Source organism: Ctenocephalides felis, unplaced genomic scaffold (assembly GCF_003426905.1).
Source record: "Ctenocephalides felis isolate EL2017-DRISC unplaced genomic scaffold, ASM342690v1 CF-g0.4_SCAFFOLD_03718, whole genome shotgun sequence".
NCBI lineage: Eukaryota > Metazoa > Arthropoda > Insecta > Siphonaptera > Pulicidae > Ctenocephalides > Ctenocephalides felis.
In genome coordinates, this window is record NW_020539872.1 from 26,489 (window position 1) to 42,871 (window position 16,383).

General features: G+C 29.6%; 1 protein-coding gene across 1 annotated transcript; it reads left to right on the plus strand.

Moving 5' to 3' along the window:
* Positions 1-6,100: 6,100 nt before the first annotated feature.
* Positions 6,101-11,850, plus strand: LOC113390971 (serine-enriched protein-like). Its single transcript, XM_026626960.1, has 7 exons — positions 6,101-6,270; positions 7,982-8,117; positions 8,701-8,739; positions 10,420-10,537; positions 10,849-11,006; positions 11,076-11,390; positions 11,668-11,850. The coding sequence occupies exons 1-7, from the start codon at positions 6,104-6,106 to the stop codon at positions 11,848-11,850; spliced, it is 1,116 nt and encodes a 371-aa protein (XP_026482745.1). The 5' UTR covers positions 6,101-6,103.
* Positions 11,851-16,383: the final 4,533 nt, after the last annotated feature.

Consider the following 16,383-nt stretch of genomic DNA (forward strand, 5'->3'; position numbering starts at 1 on the left):
TATATTTAGATTTATTGTATCCTTTATGTAATTATAGTCTTTGTTATTAATATAGAGTTTATACATTTGCAAATCATGCAACATGATGAAGTTGAAGCATGTGATATCTAGATCTAAAAGAAAAAATAAATATATTTCTTATACTAATATATTGTAAACAAGTTATAATAAAATACTTAAGTATAAATATTTGAATTTTTAGTTATCAAAACTGAATCCTATGCCTTCGAAATCTTCATCAACGATTTTTGATTTATTGGAAGAGGACAACAGCGAATTAATAAATATTCAAAAGTGTTTGAAAAATTGTTTTCAAGAAATAAGATTCTTTTTAAAATTGGATATGTAAAATAAAAAAAATGAATTTAGTTTAGAATTTCCAGAACCTAAACACAAAATGTTAATTTTTTTTTTTTTTTTAAATTATTTTGATCATTAATTCCCAAGCAAGCCATAAAAGCCAATAATAATATATTATTATTTAATAATAATATATTAATATTTATATATTAAGTATTATATATATATATATATATATATATATATACTATATATATTACTTCCGGCTCTTGTCAGGCATTTTTAAAAATAGTTGTTTCTAAAATATTTGAATCCCAATCTGAATTTAAATTTCAAATAATCGGATCAATAAATCCCATATAATGATTTGTTAATTATTAAATACTATAGATAATTTATTTTATGGGAACTATGATTTTCAAACATTTTATTATAAGATAATAGGGTAATAAGTAACAAAAAGCTAAATTTTTAAACAAAATATAATTGTTATAAATAATTTATGCAGGAAAACTTTCATACATTCAATCATTTCAACTCATTTTATACAATTTCTTAGAATTTCTAGAGTTGTGAAAATAGATTATTTGTTTTTTTTTTTAAATATCTTCAGTTACATATATTTCCTTCAAAAAATGTATTTTTATTAACTTCCCGAAGAAGAAGTTTATGATGTTTTCATAAAAAATCCGATTCGCTAATTTTATGTTTTATCGAAGTTTCAAGCCATTCTGAATCGAATGAGACCAAATTTGGGAAAAGTGTGTGTGTGTGTGATTTTTTGCCGTAAGTCCACGTTTTCTCAAAAACGGCTGGACCGATTTCAAAAATTTAAAAGCCATTCGATGTATCTTGATGAGGACTAGCGTTTTTTTATGCTACAATCGGCCGAACCGTTTCTTTGTAAATCGCAGAAAAGTGAATTTTTTTTCGTCGTTTTAGCCCGCAATTCTGAATCGATTTTGAAAATTCAAAAACTATTCGAAAGATATTGGTTGGGAATCGATCTGATTTATTTTTGGTAAAGATCAGCCGGGCTATTTTCTTGTACTAAATAGTTAAAAAAATGTTTTTCGACGATTTTTATGATTTTTTTTGACGCTAGATACCATAGTCTTATAGATCATACTGAAATGTTACGACACTACGACAACTCGTTTAACTTTAACAATTCGTCAAAGTTTGCAAAAATTAGTATCGTTTTTTGGCATTTGTCAAAATTAGACCTTTGATCAACGTTTTCTCAAAAACGCCTGAACCGATTTCAGAAATTTGAAAGCCATTTGATGTATCTCGATGAGGGTTATCGTTTGTCAGTTTTGTACGACGATCTGCTGAGCCGCTTCTTTCTATCGCCGAAACGTACGGATATCAAAATAAATTCTCAAAAATTATATTATATACATTAAATTTTAAAAGTAATTTAAATCACAAAATAAATCCAAAACAAAGTGTGAATTTCGCTTTTTTAAAAACTTTTGAACTGATTTTTATAAAATAAAAAATCATTCGAATGATTTCAATTAATTTATCGAAATTGTGTTTTGCCTAATAGCACTTATTAATTTTGTATAGAAAATTACAATATATTATATATTCTATACAACTAAAAATATTGTATTATTTCATAAAATTTAGATATCAGTAATCAAAGTTCGCGTTTATAAATTATACACAAATAAATTTTGCAATCGTAAGTTACGTATTTGTGCAATAATTATATACATTCATATGTTTATATTAAAAATATACACATAGGTCTATGTTCATAATTATAATACGTGGATAGCAAATTATGGTTGCCGATATTGCATTAACTCCAGTTAATCGATTGATCGCGATTTTCAAAAATTAAACAAACATTATGAATCATAATGTTTCCAGCTTTATTATACTATTTTTATAGTTAAAGAAATGACTAATTTATTTCTTCGCATTTATTTTATAACACGAATAGGTTTTCATCGAAAGTCTGCACAATTTTTTGCGTTATGCATAAGATTTACGAAATGCATTTTAGAAAAGCATGGATGAAAAAAACATGCATTTGATGCAAGTCCATTTCAGAATGCATACGCTATAAATAAAATTTGCCATTTGCATAATATACACAAGAAATATTATCGATTTATTTTAACATATTAAATAAATGCGCAGGCGTTGTCCGCCGAAGGGTCAAAACAAAACGCAAGATGGCTGCGGGAGGTAGTGCAATTTCCGAACTAGATCATTATAACACTAAAATTTACATAACAGAAATTCTGGCTTTACAAAGTATCGAAATTTTGCAAAATAACACTTGTGCTTTATTTTATACTAAAATAACGACACGCATTATTTGCTAAAAATTTGTTTACAAAATTGTCTGAGGTGGTGCGCGGACATCTGTTGCTTCAATAGTTTGAAGGGTGTTCAGCGCAATATATTTGTGTAATTTTAAAGACATATAAACTGTTTTAAACAAATTATATAAAATTTATTGAAATAAGTAATATAATTTTAACAAGGTATGTATTAAAGATATACTAATTAATCGTACTTTCTTATTTTATAATGTTAATGTTTATTACTTTTATTTAAATATTTTTAATTATAATTCAGCAAACAATTATAAAGTTAGTGTTACACAACTTATTATCATTCGAGTGCTTTTCACCCTTCGGGGTGTTTTTGTTTAATGCCTCAGCAAACATTGCTCACTAGGTGTTAAGTTATTGGATTTCTGCACCATTAATTTCAAAGGGTTGATGTTTTTGCATTGCAATAATTTCTCTGCCAGCAATCGATAAAAGTTCAGTGAAATGAATTGTATTGCTTTATTTTCGGTTATTGGCACTATTATAAGGTGACCATATTTTTTCAAGTTGAAACCAGGAGGGACGGGGTTTGAATGCAAAAAAAATAAAATAATTTTAAATTAACAAGTACCATTTAGGTTCTGTCTGTAATCAAAATCTGTCTTTCTAAATGAGTAATTTTATTTCAAATCAGCTGATATAAGATTAAATATAACTTATAACCGAATAATAAAGATCTTAGTCAGTAATTCTAGAATTACTTATTGTATTTTATCTTATATTTTTGGATCTATATGTTTTTTAGTTTTCAATCCTATTATAAAGTTTTGATCAATTTTCTCCATAACTATAGAAACAAAATACTTAGCAATTATTCCAGGCATTCAAGAAGTCCATTTTCATAGTTTTTGTTAATTTTCGTAATATTGAAAATAGAAGTTCAAAATTATCATATAACCATACTAGTAAATAACATTTTCAAATATTTAATGGGTAGTTGCAATTTTATTATCAAGTAAAAGGAAAAGATTCAATTTAGACTTATACTTTTTGAATATACGGAACAAAATTTGTGACAAAAGAATTAAATTCGGGCCAAATATTGCTTTTAGAAAAACTTGGGTCACAAGGTGAAAATCCGGTACTCTTCCGGCCAAACCGGGACGTATGGTCACCTTGTACTCAAAAGGGCAACCTAGTGGTCAACCACTCTTAGTCTTTATGTTAATTTATGAATTTTAAAAAGGCGATTTCTACTTGAAATTATAAAAAGAGTACAAAATCAAGTACAAATTTGTACAAAATCATCCTACCCTGTCTGATATCGAATTTGATCAAACCTTCAAACCCGGAACAAATTGGTGCTGGCCCACGCCCGAACCGATTACGCCACCGCTGGGTCCAATAAATTTCAGATAATTCAACGTTATAGATAATTAAACGCTATTTAATAGAATTTATGGGAACTGAATATTCTTGAATATTTTCTACTATATTTGTAACTTTCCGAAGATAATCATTTATTTAATGTGTCTAAAAATTTAATTATGAAATTTCATGCTTTCTGATTTTTATTATTTAAAAATTTATTTATCATAATCATTATTTCTTAATTGGCAATCATAAGTATATGTATATGTAATTAGAATATTTTTTGAGCAAAAAATGCATTTTTATAAAACATATTATTTTTTAAAAAAGATTCTAATTATAAATATTATATTACTTATCGCAAATTAAAATAAAATGATCATGGTAAATTTTAGAATGAAGAAGGCAAAAAGCATAAAATTTCATAATTTGATATTTTAAATATATTTAATAAATAATTATCTTCTTAAAGTTAAAAATATAGTAGAACTTATTTAAAATATCGGATATTTGAGACAACAAAGTAAACGTTTTCGATAATTTTATTAACTTATTTTTACAAATTGTATCTAGAATTCATGAAAACTGGATATATATCTCATATTTTCAAATTTGTGATGATAACCATATTTTGAATGTGTTCAAAAATTCAATTTTATGAAATTTCATGCTTGTTCGATAAACTTGGATGCGAGTAAAACTTTGGATCGATCTCACAAATATATAAAGAATTTGCTTGAAGATTATTTCTTAATTAGAGGTTGTATATAATTAGTATATTTTGGGAATAAAAAACAATTGCTACATTCATAGATGGATGCTTGTATTCAATATTTTACTATTTTAATGAAATATTAAGGATATGTGGAAACAATATGTAATTGAGGCGAGTTCCTTTAGGAATCCAATTAGAACTTTGTTAATTATAATATATAGAAGTGAACCATTGACACATTGTTAAAACATATCTTCTTATACAAATATTGCTATTCCTATAGATGGGTACTTGTATTCGGTATTTTTTACCAATTCCATAAAATATTAGAGATATGTAAAAAATAATATGTATAGTTGAGACGAGTTCTATAAAGAATCCAATTAGTTTGTAATAAATGGAAGTTAACCAATGACACAATCTTAAAACATATTTTCTTGAAAAAATAGTGTTACCTTTATCGATGGGTATTTTTATTTGGTATTTTTTCCTAATTCGATAAAAAATATTTGTAAAAAATAATTTGGTTTTGAGACGAGATCTATTAGGAATTCAATTAGATTGTTGTTTGTAGTATATGGAAGACAACCAGTGACAAGTTTTTAAAACATATCTTCCTATGAAAATATTGCTACCTTTGTTGATTGCCAATGAATGGCCATTTGCATTTGGTATTTTTGACTAATCTGATAAAATATTAGGGACATGTTAAAAACATTTGTAGTTGAGACGAGTTCTATTGGGAATCCAATTAGATCATTGATTATAATATAAGGATACGGTGACACGTTCTTGAATCTTATCTTCAGATCACCTTAAGAGTTGAGACTTTAAAACCAAAACTTGTGATTTTTTATTTAATATCCATTGATAATTTATTGACACATCCTGCAATTTGCGGAAGAGCCAATCGGGGGAGTAATCGGTAAGGACGTGGGCTACTAGTCCCAGGTCCCCAGGTTTGCTTGATATCATGCGAGTATGATATCAAATTTGATTTGATTTGAATTTCTATTTGAAGTTATATTTCTCAAATATAATCATGAGTGAAAATCGCATTATAAGTTTTTGTGGTTGTATTTTAGAGCTTTTTTCAGAGCTTTTAACCTGCGATTTGCTGCATCACATACCAGTTATAACACTGTTCGATATGTATCTTATATATATATAGTACATAATTCTACAAATAAGAGTAGTTAACCACTGGGTTGTCCTGTCATAATTAGAAATGTAAGTCAGCAATCACAGATCAAAGAACACACAGTTCTTATCATCTTAATTTTTTTATAGTATCAAAAGAAGGAAACCCGGCTGATTTAAATCTCGAGATCAGCTTATCTCAGCGGCCCATATGCCAGAGGCCCCGACGCACTTCCCCGCCCCGCTCCTACCCGTCCCCGCGCTCGGCCACGGCGCCACGATGGCCGACGCGGAGCCCGACCTCAGTACCTTCGAGAACAAGAGCGGCCTTGCCGAAGACATGAAGTTCCTAGCTTCCATGCCCGAACTTTGCGACGTCACCTTCCTGGTGGGAGAGACCAGGGAACCAGTTTGCGCGGTTAAGGCAGTACTAGCTGCCAGAAGCAGGTGAGATAGCAGAAATATATTCGAGCTTATACACGATTTTGGAACACCATCAGGCAATTAACTGACTTTGCCGGCCTTTGAATAAATTTGTTCCAAGTTCCAACGATTGGTTCCAAGTATTGAGAGCTCCGTAATCTGACTAGATTTTCTTTCACTTGATCGTAAAATATGTTGCTCACAAAGAACCAGATATATTTTTGGCTATTGATATATTAAATTGTTTAATTTCAAAACGCCCTTCTTAAATAGATCAATTATAGAAAGGTGTTCCGATAGGAATAGTTTTCTAAAGTCAAACTTGAATTATACTTATGTTAGTATTCTAACATTTGTATCAATCTATATTTTGTACAACCAGAGTATATAATCCAAGATTGACATTAATAATCTACGGTCAGTTTTGACATTAATAATAATCTATGATCATTAACGCGAAACATTAATGAGTATTTGCTGATTGTTAACAAATAAAGAAATGCAACATTCATCAGTCCATTTTCGAATTTAGCAAGACTTAAATAAATTATGTTAACAAGATAATAAGAAAAATAGAGTGATGGCTATTCACTCCGTTTTTTCAATTTCAAAGACACTTTCAAAATTATATTTTAACACGTTGAAGACCTCATTGCAAATCGCATTTCACACATGTAGGTCGCACAAAAAACGGCAATTTGCATAGATTAAAAGAAAGATTATGATAACTTAAAATAAGGCTGTGCCAAATTTATTGAGTCTGATGATTGTCGAATAAACTGCTGTATATAATTTTAGTGTAAACCATGTCCATCATTGTATAATCGGTCCAGATAATACATATCGGTGATAGCCCACGTGGTGTCCTGTAATGTAGTTACGTTGTGGACACGCGGTCTTCAACGTGTTAAACATAATTTAAACATAACGATTATAATCGTTATGTTTAAATTATGTTTATGTTTACACAGGCCAACAAACAAAATGGTGCAACGATTTAATGCTGTTTTTAAGTATATTCGGGGCGCTGATTTAAAAAATAATATTGTTTTTTTTCTATGAGCTTCAGTTTTCAAGATATGATATATATGATATATAAGGAATGAAAGTACAAAATAGTAATACAATTCAGAATGTTATTTTAATGAGACATGCCTACTTGTACATACAAACTTACAAGACCCATTTGGCCTTAGTTGACACTGTGAAAAGTTCTTTTCCGTGACGACCTACAATGGACCTGGTTTTGGCAACTTTTTTCCAAGTTCCAGACTAGAGCTGATACAAAAAAATGGTTTGCAGATTTGAAATCAGCGCGAAAAATACTATAAGAATCAGCTCTAACATTTGATGCACCAAACAAAACAAAATTTTTTGTAGGCCTGTGTTATTCATCCCAATCGTCACAAAAGTATGGCTATTGATTGATTTTAGCTTTAAAGTTACTCAAATCCGATGAATACGTAGTTGAACCATCCATAACTTAGGTATTACTTTTAGCAATAAATGCTAAAATAATTTCGTTAGACAATACACTATCGGGACAGAGAAGCCATAAAAATTATCTTAGTTTTAATATTTTCTTTAATTTTAATAATGGCAAATTGCGCTAGAGATCAATATAATTATTGCGGTCAATATTTTAAATACTGCGACTATGATAAAAACTAAGAAAAATGCTTCTAAATTATATTATTACTTGCCTGTTATTATTTCCTGCATATTCTCTCACTAGAGTTTTCCACAAACTATTATACCAAGCACCTAGTCCACAAAGAAAGAAGGAACCTGCTCCCAAAGAAAACAAGCTAAGATTATTCCTCAAAAGATCTTCTGAGCCATTGTTGAATCTCCAAAACGCTGCACAACAAGTAAGTTCAAAATAGTTAAGAGAAAACGCATAAAATTCAAACCTACAGAATATAATAAATTGATAATATATAATAATAATAATTATATAGAAATTAAAAAAATGTTTATTTTGTAAATAAATTCCAAATCCTGCTTGCTTTGTATATAATATGCCCCTGAATAATTAAGAATGGATATGCTTATGTAGTTGCTAACCATAATAGATAAAATGATTTTGTGAAAGGTAGTGATTAAAAAGTGCTCGAGCTTAAAAAGTGAATGCAGGATAATATACATATAGTGTATATACTTGCGGGTATACATGTGATTTTATAAAACAGACAATGAAATTTACAAGAATTTTCATATGGAATCTTTTTTAAACTTTGCTTATAGTCAAAACATTGCAGATTGTTTTAATAAGATTTTGTTCCAGATATATGTAACTTACACCATAAAATTTAGCCAAAAAATAATAAATTTATATTTTAAATATCTTTGTGTACAAATGATGTTTAAAATATCAATGTACTTGCCCTAATGCTATGTTGATATGTAATTGTTGCAATCCTTTTGTCGTAATTATATGTAACTGGTCCGCAGCGCACACCGTACACCCAACAATTGGCCCCCATACCCGAGGTAAGACACCCTGATATTCACTCCTACAAAAACTTAAAAACACAGCTTAGTCAATCACCAAATTGCGCTTGAATTGGACAATCGAAGTTGAACCAACAAAGGAAAAACCAAATTGGAAAATTTAATTTTGCTATGAATTGGTTGAGATACTTCGATTATTCCATGAGTTGTATGATGCTAGATTTTTATGTGACTGGAATGAGGTGGCTCTGTCTTTCCTTTCTTTAGCAAATTGTTAAAAAACAATTTCATTTATTATTTTTAATTTTATTATCAAATTATTCAGAACTTTTGTTCACATCTTTTTTTGTTAATCCTCTCTATTTATGTATTTTTAGTGTTTGCATGAAACTTTAGAACATTTACTATGGACAACCATGTTTTCCAAATGTTCATCTGTAGGAATAATCTCAATTTCAAAAAAGCAGCACTATTTTAAAGTATGCATAAATCGTCATTTTGATAGAAGCTTGTCTAGAGTACAGTATTTAAAAAAAAAAAAAAAAATAGCAGCATTGTGAGCTGTAGTCATTTATACTTATTTATCTATGACTGTAGTTGCTTTAATTTATAGAACATAAAAAAATATTCATAAACTCGAAAACGACTGAATGTAATATAAGAAAATTGTTTTTTTAGTTGTTAGCATCACATGACATGAAATATACAACAATTGTTTTAAAAGATGGTGAAGACATTTAGTAATTGGTATGTTATAATATATGCATATATGGTTTATTTAGAAAGTTTAACCATGGTTTATTTAGAAAGATTGCCCAATGGTAAATCAATAACCGTTAAATAACCATGAAATATATTTCATATATATAGTACTTATACTACAGTACTTTGTTCTCATATATATAGTACTTATACTATAGTACTTTGTTCAAAAAAAAAATTAAAAATTAAATTTTATCAGAGTGTCGAAAAGATATCTTCATACTAAATAGTACTCTCTACTTAATACTATATACAGTATAGAATTATATATAATTCGTGCAAACACCAAAAACTTATCTTAAGCGATAAATCGTAATATGCGGAATAAATACAAATGTGTTAAAGTACAGAAACAGTTTTAAATTGGTATATTATGCAGGAAATTGTGATAAGAATGATCGTATTAACGAAGTTCTACTGTAGTTATATTATTTGTTGTCTGATTTAACAGTTACCCACACTCAATATCCATATTTTATAAATATCTGTAAGTATTGATAAAAGGAATTTATGTCAAAATTTCTTCAATAATATGAAATTCCGATATAATTAATTAAACGATAACGATCAAGCCAATACAATGAATATCAATTGTGATAGATATGAAGATTCGTATTCGGTTTATATTTTTTGTTTCCCATTCCAATTTTATTTATGCTAGAAAATAATATCGAATTTGGATTTGTTTGATATTGTGAGTTATGTCGTTGACATGTCTCGTCTTTCATTGTTTATATTACATTCTTGCAATCCAAACATATTAGAATTGTCTGAAAAATTTGTTTTGTTTTTGCATTAAATTGTTATTAGTCTTTCTGTAACCATCTACACTGCATGCAACTGCATGATACTAAAGAAAATCATACCACCACTAACTTATTATTTTGAAGCACCTTTTAAAATCTATTTAATTTGAAATAAGAACATCAAATAGCAAAAATGATTTTGTTTTTGCAGCCATCTTCTCAACAACATCAGACTCTTATTATTGAAGAATTTGAACCTGATGTGTTTCGTCAGCTTATTGAGTACATACATACAGGGTGTGTCACCTTGCAGCCCAGGACATTGTTAGGTAAAAACTTCTGTTGGTCCATTAAAAGAAACTTATTATAAATTAAGTCAGTCAAACTCCATCGCTTGAACGCCAATACCAAACTTTGCATTAAATAAAAATAATTTTCTAAAAGTATTTAGTAGTAACCAAAAACTGAATTATTGCTATAATCAAAATATAGAATATGTTGATAAGTGTAAAATAAATATTTATAATTTTGGATTTTTTCTTCCAAATCTTCACATATTTGTTATCACTACTTCATCAATTATCTAATACAATAGACAATTTACAATTTAAAGATTCATGATTTATAATTTTTAAAATAGGAGTAATGAATGCTGCGGATTATTATGGACTAGAAGAATTGCGCAAGGCCTGTGCTGGATTCGTGCAATGTTGTATAAATGTAGACACTGTTTGCGCTCTTTTAGCATCAGCTGAGCGATACATTCAATATAAATGTACTAAGTCACTTGTTCAGAAGGTACTAATATATCATAGGATTTAATTAATACTTTATCATATTATCTATTCAATATTCGTTTTCTACTAGGTTTTGGAGTTTGTGGATGAACACGGAAATGATGTACTCAATCTTGGCTCCTTTACACTTCTTCCCCAACACGTGGTCCGCCTAATCCTGGCAAGAGAAGAAAACACTGCAGATGAGTTTACCAAATTCCAAGCAGCGTTGATGTGGGGCAAGAAGTATTGTGATACTAATCAAAGTACACCTCTGAAAGATGTCATTGGTAATTTCTTGGAGTATATTCAATTTCACAAAATTCCGGCTAATGTGTTGATGCGCGAAGTGTATCCATTAGGATTGGTGCCCTACTCAATAATCATGAATGCGTTGGCTTATCAGGTGCGTGGCAGAAAGATCTATACGATTTTAAATTGCTTCAGTTTTTATTTAACTTATTTTGCACTTTATGACATGGCCTACACTTTTTTCTGTTTGTTTATCACACAAGTTCACTTCAAGTCTCACTTTAAAATAGTTGATTTTTTTTTTAATATTTAAATATACTTTTTGTGCTATATCGTAATTTTACGATAATTTTGGAGCAATATGGGCTTAGAAATATAAATATGTATGTATCATAAGATGACAGTGGTACCGCACGCTGGTATTGTTGCAGGCAGACCCAGCAAGTGTCGACCCCGCGAAGTTGTCCCCGAACGCCATCCGAATAAAGCGTGCAGCTCAAGGCCGCTCCATGTCTGTGCAGAGCAGCGTGGATCCCTTGGGTTCCAACACCACCATCAGCTCAAGCGGTTCCAGCGAACTGCCATCCAGCGACGGAAAGCATTCGTCCAACTAACATTCGCTTAACCCCCCTTCCTCATCTCCTCACCCGCTTAACCAACAACCGATTGACCAAAGTCCCAGCGAGAATCTTTTTCCATTTGTCAATATGAAATCCAGGCAGAACTCGCTGGCTGCCGAACGCACACCTACTGAGCCTTTGTTTCCATTCGTAAGATTAAAGTCTCCTACAGACGGCAATATACCGACTGCTAGTTCTCAGCGTTTACTGCCTTTTCCCGTAGACACTAATGAAGACACTACTGTCCCCAGCAGACGATCATCTTTGCATTCACCTAGGCATTCGCCCAGGCATTCTCCGCGACATTCGCCTAGACACACCCCAAGACATTCGCCCATAGAAGAAAGTAGTAAAGAGTTGACGGATAAATTTGCTGATGCGTTCACGCGATCTACACCTGCTGCGTGTTCGCCACTGGTACGGCAATCAACGTTGGCATCCGCCCCGCCGCGGACTGGTTCTGATGCAGGACGGCAAGCGGTATTGGGTAAACAATGCTCCGAAGCTATTGGACATAGCAGAAGAGATTCAGACGTCGATCTATTGACGCCAGAGCCGCGACACATAGTGCAATCACGACCTACGTCAAGTCTCCGGAAATTTTCAACGGATACAATAAGCCATTCGCGTAGAGGGTCTGATGAAGTTGCGCTTCTAACTCCTGAGCCAAGATACATGACCTCATCTCGTGCTAGTTCATACACTGGAAGTTCCCGGAGATGTTCCGAAGACGTAGAACCATTGACACCTGAACCCAGACCGATAACTCCAAGGCTTGGTTCTAATATTTGGCGTCCACGTAGATCATCTGAAGAATGCGATAGTTCTGTATATGAGCATAGACCTCTTACTCCAACTATAAGCAATTTACGTTCTGGGAGTATAATGGCTGATAAATTAAGAAGGTGTTCAGATGATGTGGATAACCTTACACCAGAACGAAGGCGAGCCGCCTCTGCATCGCCGAAGCACACGTTTACTTTTAAAATAGTGCTTAAAAAAGTGGAGAGCAATCCTGAGATACAGAGAAGTAAAAAAACTAAAAGAAAAAAAAGTCTTAGATTTGGAAAATCAGTATAGAAATAATTTTGAGCAAAAAAGAAGAGAACTGCCATCAAAATATTAAGAATATAGTAACATCAAACAAAAATGGGCTAATAAATGATATCCAAATATCACCAGCATTCCTTTATGAAACTTTTATTTTTTGATAAAAGTAACATAATTTTATAAGAATTATTTTGTAACTTGACTTAATGTCGCCGTTAAAAATGAATAATGTATTTTTCTCTGACCCCTATATGTTATTAAATCTACTTTAAAAAAGTACCTTGTAGCTTGCCTTTTGAAATCATTAAGTGTCACTACCTAAGTATTAAATATTTGTAGAATTCCATATCATGAATAAAAACCGACCATGTGTTACTGTTAACCTCGATTGTATAAAGTGATTTTCCTTGCATGTGATAACTGTTTGATATTTATGTATAAATGTATTGTGTGCAAAGAAACTTTGCAATAATAGAACAAAGAATTATAGGATAACAAATATTGAGCAAATATTAAACTCAATCTCTTTGATGTGTAATTGTGAATCAATAAATGTTACATGACCAGCCTTACACAATAATCTCCGAAAGCACTTTGTGTCAACAGTTGATATTGTACATGTGTGATTGAATCTCCAATTGTATGATCATTTTCTTGAAATATAACATTGTTATCAAAACCTACCCAAATGTATTAATTAGTTAGTTACACATTGTCACTGATATGTTTTTTCTAAACTGTTCTATATAAATTTAATTTATATAACAAATTTTATTCTAATAGTGTTCTAAAAATCTATTTTTTTTAACGTCCACGTCAACGGTGGTCAGTACGGAACAGTATGTTTAATTAATTTCTATAATATCACCATTTTTCGTAGACCTAAGCTAAAAGCTAAGTTTAACTTAAATTGTTAAAAAAAAATCATCGACTATTGCAAAGAAACGGCCCGGCAGATCGTTACCAAATCTAATCAGCATGATTACTAACTGATATCTTTCAAAATTTATAAAAACTTACAAAACCGGTTCAGAATTTTATCACTAATTTCCGAATTATAAAGAAACGGTTTGGATTGACTTGAAACGTTGAAGCATAAAATTATCAAATTGTATTTTTTGGCAAAAACAAACTTCTTCGAGCATACTGCAACTCTGAAAAATATTTCGAATTTTCTTGATTCGTTGTTTTACCTATTCAATGATTGCCATATAAGTTAGTAGAGTATAATTCTATTTAAATGTAAGAGAAATCGTTGACGCTGTTATAGTAACTAGAAATAATAAAACATATCAGTTCTCATTTACATCAATTATATTGTGATACAAACATTTACAAAGATTTCATATAATTTTATAAAACATCTTCATTAATAATTACTTTTATAAAATATTTAACACTGAGTGTTTTAAGTAAATAAGACTAGATAATTAAATCAGTGGTTTTAGTATATGCAGATCAAGAGAGTTGATCATTACAATTACATCAAAATAATTATAACAGTTGCCTTAAATTGAAATGTATATCTAACATTCAATTTTTAATTAATTGCGAAATTATTCTAATTAAGCAAATATATAATGGTATAAATTTTTTAATAAATTTACGTCATATATTTAAAACCACTTTCATTTATAATACAGGCACATTTAGTGGTCGGTTGGGTTAACATTTTCATAAATCTCATGATTTATTTAAATAGGCTCGGAGAAATTGTTTTGAGAATATACTACCATATTTGTGATCATCTAATCGTTATATTAATAATGTAAGATCATAATGAGACTTCTTAAAAAAATGCAGGTATTATAATCGCGATTGACTGGCATTACAGTCATTGAATCAATCAATTTTTATATAATTCATTTAGAAACGCTTTTGAACATTGAGCTACATATGGCCAGATATTTGTTACAATAAAATATTCATAGAGTGAACGACTACCTCAACATGCTTTGTACCAGTTCAAGTTCTATTTTCATTTTATTTTATAAACTATATATGAACATGGCAACTTTGTTTTAAAGTTTAAAAAACTTTAAAATGGTATGAAATATTTCTACTTCAAATTAGAAGTAGGCAGTAATAATTACTTAAGACATTCACAAATCATTATATTTAACTGCTATTCTAGATTATGATGTAAAATTGCTTCACAGAAAGCATGAAAATGCATTATTATAATCAGACCGTTTATTTAATTTAATATAGATATTTTTTCACTCAATATTTGCTGAAAGGTGAAAATGTCCATAGTTTCGCAGTATTTTATATTCTATAGAATGAAAAATCCTGTGATAGCAACTGTATTCTACGTCTATGATAATGAACTTAATTTATTATAATACATGTATATATTATAATAAATTTTCATAGAAAATATTATGAAATGCTACTTGTTTTTATGTTTAAGCCAGTTACAATGTTAGTATTACTATCAGAATATTACATACTAAGTAACAATTCAAAATAACGTTATTGTTACTAGATTGTGAAAACTTAATACACAAATCTAAAAATAATACTAATAAAAACGTTCCAAGTTTAGAATTAGATAAGTTCATTATCTAACATCATTATAGATAATCTCAGATAGAAAACATTGTAAAAATCAGCCAATCATATTGTAGCTTTGTACTAATTTCCTACAAGCTCACTATAATATAAATGTATGCTACGATAAGTATAGAAATACTAATACTTACTCTTATAAATATTGCTGACTTTATTGATCTGCAAATTAACATGAATGTGTGATTCTAATTACATTTCATTATGTATTATGGAACCATCCTAAAATTGCATAATAGTTCAGCCAGTCATTATAACTTATATAAAAGTTATAAACTATTTTGTTATGCTCGCCACTCTTTGTCGATATGCAGTGTAGATGCTTTCGCAAACAAAGTGATATTGACTCTGTAAATAAAATGATAAGGATTATATATAAATATTTTTCATATATCTTGTAAAATGTTATATGGGTCAAATTTTGAATAATTTTTGGAAACAAGAAGTTATGTATCAAACAGTTATTTTTTTACATATTTTGAGCTGCTTAGAATATTTGAGAAATGTTAAAGATAATATTGGTTATATATTTTTTGTATATTTTGTAGCTCTTCATGTTATATGGCACAAATTTTAAGAAATCTTTGAGAATAATATTTTATACAGATAATAGGGTTTATTGTTTTTCAAAAACTGTTTTTTTAGAAAAAAATTATAGAATTCAAAACCTATTTTTTAGTAAAAAATACTGATTATCAATGCATGAATAACACATATAAAATATTGAAGAAGACAAATGTAGCTAAATGTACCAGACTGTTAAAAACACTTATAAATCGATAGCCTTCATTTTACTATTACAGATATATTTACACCCTTATATGTAAAAATTAGGTATTAACCGCAAATAATTGTTTTTAAAGTTATTTAATACTGGCCGATTATTTTTTTTTACTAAATTGTAAA

Bases quoted from the DNA above. Each gene is read 5' to 3' on its own strand.
- LOC113390971 (XM_026626960.1), top strand. From the start codon at position 6,104: ATGGCCGACGCGGAGCCCGACCTCAGTACCTTCGAGAACAAGAGCGGC. The intron at 6,271-7,981 runs GTGAGATAGCAG...TTCTCTCACTAG, and splicing joins GTACTAGCTGCCAGAAGCAG to AGTTTTCCACAAACTATTAT. The intron at 10,538-10,848 runs GTAAAAACTTCT...TTTTTAAAATAG, and splicing joins GCAGCCCAGGACATTGTTAG to GAGTAATGAATGCTGCGGAT.